At 38.3% G+C, this 3628-nt stretch overlaps 1 protein-coding gene across 2 annotated transcripts in view; it reads right to left on the bottom strand.

The window, feature by feature from the left end:
- Window positions 1–3442: 3442 nt before the first annotated feature.
- Window positions 3443–3628, bottom strand: part of LOC101856139 (electrogenic sodium bicarbonate cotransporter 1) — a gene marked incomplete at its 3' end in the record, with an annotated part of 58274 nt that continues 58088 nt past the window's right edge. For both annotated transcript variants that reach the window (XM_005088815.2, XM_013080322.1), the window contains 1 exon segment: window positions 3443–3550. In XM_005088815.2, coding sequence (XP_005088872.2) covers window positions 3443–3550 — 108 coding nt within the window.

Raw genomic sequence — 3628 nt, 5'->3', positions numbered from 1 at the left:
GGAGAGAGAGAGAGAGAGAGAGAGAAATGTATAGAGAGGTAAAGGGAGGGAGAGAGATGGATATGAGAGAAAGATAGAGAGATAAACTGAATAATACCGAGGCATACATACATACAGGTAGACAAACCGGCAGACAAGCAAACATAATAATATGGATAAAGAAACAGAGAGATAGACACAATAAAATGATTGTTTATTTGGGTGCATGCAAGTGAGTATAACCCATAGTAAAGACAACGCGATGTTTCAAGCGTCTTTGTGTGTCAAGCTGAAGATCTAAAGAAAAAGTGCTCCCCTACGATAAAGTAACGAAAGTGTTCACACAATGGATGTTTGAATCATCCTTATATTCTGTTCAAAATAAATTTTAACCGGATGAGAGCAAAGCGTCACAGTCATTTGCCATAATTTACCGTATGCCAAAATACGAGGTTTTCAGCTGAAACCAAAAAAAAAGAAGACCTCTTAGATTGTATTTCGGGCAGGACAGTCTCTTAATAAAAAAAACCAAACAACTTTGCATTTTTCTAAATCCATTACTTATCTAAAAATCGGAAAGAGACAAGGACCAATCGACGTTCCTTGTTAAAATCTACAATAAACCACATTTTCATTTTAATGAATTTTTAACATTTTAAGAAGTTGAAAGACTAGGACAAAGTGATATTAGAAAACAAACACCTACATAAATGAGACACACTTTAGAAACAATAACTACGAAAGCAGTTTGTGCTTTCACAAGAACGTTGTCATCAACAAAGAGATATAAAATCAAAAGAATGACATTTGCTCTGTGAAAGATGGATACTTGAAGAATTATATTTCGAGTCGAAGTGAGCTGACATCATCATCTGATTTTTGTCCATTGTTTGTTGATGTCTTGATTTTACCATGTCTGACAGCAAACTGTTTGTCTCACCATCTAACGGTGCCAAGTTACACAGAAAGCGTAAAATGTAAATACTATGGTAGTAGACTTGAGTAATACGTGTCATCATTATTTAGGTATATGTCCAGATAATCTCTCTGTAGAATAAAGAGTTAGGACATATAAGAATGTAGAGAAACATTTCTGACAGCGCATTTGTTTTCGGGGAATCTACCTCCTTCCTCAAGCCCTATTTATGTCGTACTTAATTACTGTGTGAGAAGCCCATAATTTGAATCCTGTGTTTGGCATTCTTAAACTAAGGTTGTTTGGGCACTTCTATTCTATCTACCTACTAGTGCCTGTTCTTTTACAGACCTATATCGAAGCTCCACCTACAGAAATACGTATGTTGTGGTTTACATTCGTAAAGCTCACCATATCATAATGTTTTCACCCCTTATCACCATTGGTTTTTAATGCCAAAGACTTGTACGACATTTATTGGAATCCAAAATGCAGGGAACTAATATAAGTGAGTTTTTGACAACTGTAAGATGACACTACCACCATTGATTGTAAATAAAACTCTCTCTTTCTTCTTTGCAAACTGGAAGTCGGAAATTTCAGGTTTGAAAAAGGGTGAGAAAAGGGTAATACTCGTAGAAGCGAGCATAAAAGTATGATACAAAGTGGCGCCTCCTGAATCAAATCTGCTTCCAATATACAACTACCTTTATTGCTTATAACAACCCTACTCCCCTGCCCCTTATTCTCCCCCCCCCCTCTCTCTCTCTCCCCCTCTCTCTCTCTCCGTCCCACCACTCTTTTCTTCTGTCTCTCTCTAACTATACTGAACGCCATTTTAAAAACGCAACTCTTCGTTCGCAGAGTCTGAACACGTTTGTATCAAATGAATTATATAGCTTAAAAGATCTTTTTTTTAAAAGTTTATTCAATTTCCAACAAATCTGATTGATCACACACTTAAACTGATTTCAATACACTGTCCTCCTTCTTTCGTAGTACCCCCTTAAGACACATTTGCAGATAAACACAAATCGGAACTCAATAAAGATCTCTCACCCTTAGTAAGTTGTAAGGTCATCATCAACATTTATACAGACCGAAACACTTATTCAAATAGATTTTATAACTTTTTCAATGTTTTGTTTAGAAATTCTGTCCCACTTTCACGGCAGCGCGATCCCCCAATAGCAGCCGATTCGCAAAACGGAACACTCTATGCGTTTCTGTTCTTCTCATACGTGCGCTGTTGGGGACATGTTAGGATCTTCCAGAAACTGTGTTGTTTGTTAAGTGTAAGGGTACGAGTGTCGTGTTGGATGACTGAGAGATTCTGGTTTTTTCTTTTTGCTGTTTTGCACCGTGAAGATGGCGCTGTAGTCGCGGCTTCGTTAATTGCAGTCCTAAATAAGGCATTCTTGATCTAAGTCCCGAACTTACTGCTCCGCGCCTCACACTGATGAAAGAAACATTTTCAAGCACTCCATGCATGCCTTGAGATGTTACTTTTGAGGAACAAAATGATTTCGCAGAAGCGACAGCAAAATCTGCCTCTCTTCAAAAGGGCTGGTCACTCCAGACTGCCCTATTGTTTGCCCATCCTGGACATTTCAAGTGTGCTAAAATCTTTGCATAAGTTGAGAACAATACAAGCACCTCGTTTTAGCCGTGTTGTTGCTTCTCAGGCAGATTTTCCGCCATGAATAAGGCGCAAGCGAAAGTTGCGATCAGCTTCGCAAAGTTGAGGAGTCTTGAAATGAAATAATTTTTTTTTTATAATTAAAAAAACAAAAACCTTTGTTTGGAAAGAGCTACAGGTCATCTTCCAGGTAAATAATTGTGTATCTGTTTATAATAATAATAATATAGCAACTAATGAACTCATTTTACTAAAGCATAGTTAACTGTTTGAGATGAAAAGTACTCATGGAAATAGCAACAATCGTGCAAGAATGTGTATACTAACAACTGCTCACTTGTGTCTAAAAAATTGTGACGATCGGAGCATACTTTGCTTTAACAACTTTTTGAAAACGTTGTGTTTTTAATGGTATTCAGTATATGATTATATTCTTTGACGTTATATTTGTATGTTGTTTTCTCCTGCTGCTGCCTGCAAAAAATATACTTCGTTTTCCAGGAAATGGATTTTGGGCGGTACTTAAGCACAGAAAGGACTATTTCATTATTCATAATGGAGTGTGTTTATGTGTCTGACTGTCTGCCTGTCTGTATGTATTCACATAAATGCATACGGAATACTGTCTGTGAGTATTTGCACGAGCATAGTTGCACACGCGTGTCTATTTGTTTGTATAAGGGCACCTGTATGTGTCTATTATAATATGTTTACTGTGTAAGTACATGCATAATTCAGAAGCACGTCAGAATGTCATCTTGGAAGCGTGTTTCCACCTTCATTTTCATCCTTGTTTTAAATATTGGCTCTTCTCCTCGAGTGAAAGGAGAGGGGGATCGGCGGACCGGTTTTCTGAAAAGGCTAAACCTGCGCTTGGCATCCATTGAGATAACCTGTTCCAAGATTACCTGGGCCTTGTCCTTTTTTATAGAGGGGAGCAGATGGTCCAGCCAACTAAGCTCATATTGGGTGAAGATGCAGTCCAGAATCTTACGGATGAAGCAGATGGCCAGCACCTTTATAAGGGAAATGATGAAAAGGGTATTAGAAATCGAGACGAAATGGAAATGGGGGAGGGGGGGGGGGGGGGGGGG

This window comes from Aplysia californica, unplaced genomic scaffold (genome assembly GCF_000002075.1).
Source record: "Aplysia californica isolate F4 #8 unplaced genomic scaffold, AplCal3.0 scaffold00001, whole genome shotgun sequence".
In the NCBI taxonomy this organism is placed as follows: domain Eukaryota; kingdom Metazoa; phylum Mollusca; class Gastropoda; order Aplysiida; family Aplysiidae; genus Aplysia; species Aplysia californica.
The sequence above is the reverse complement of the archived record's forward strand: the minus strand, read 5'-3'. Positions and strand labels throughout refer to the sequence as shown.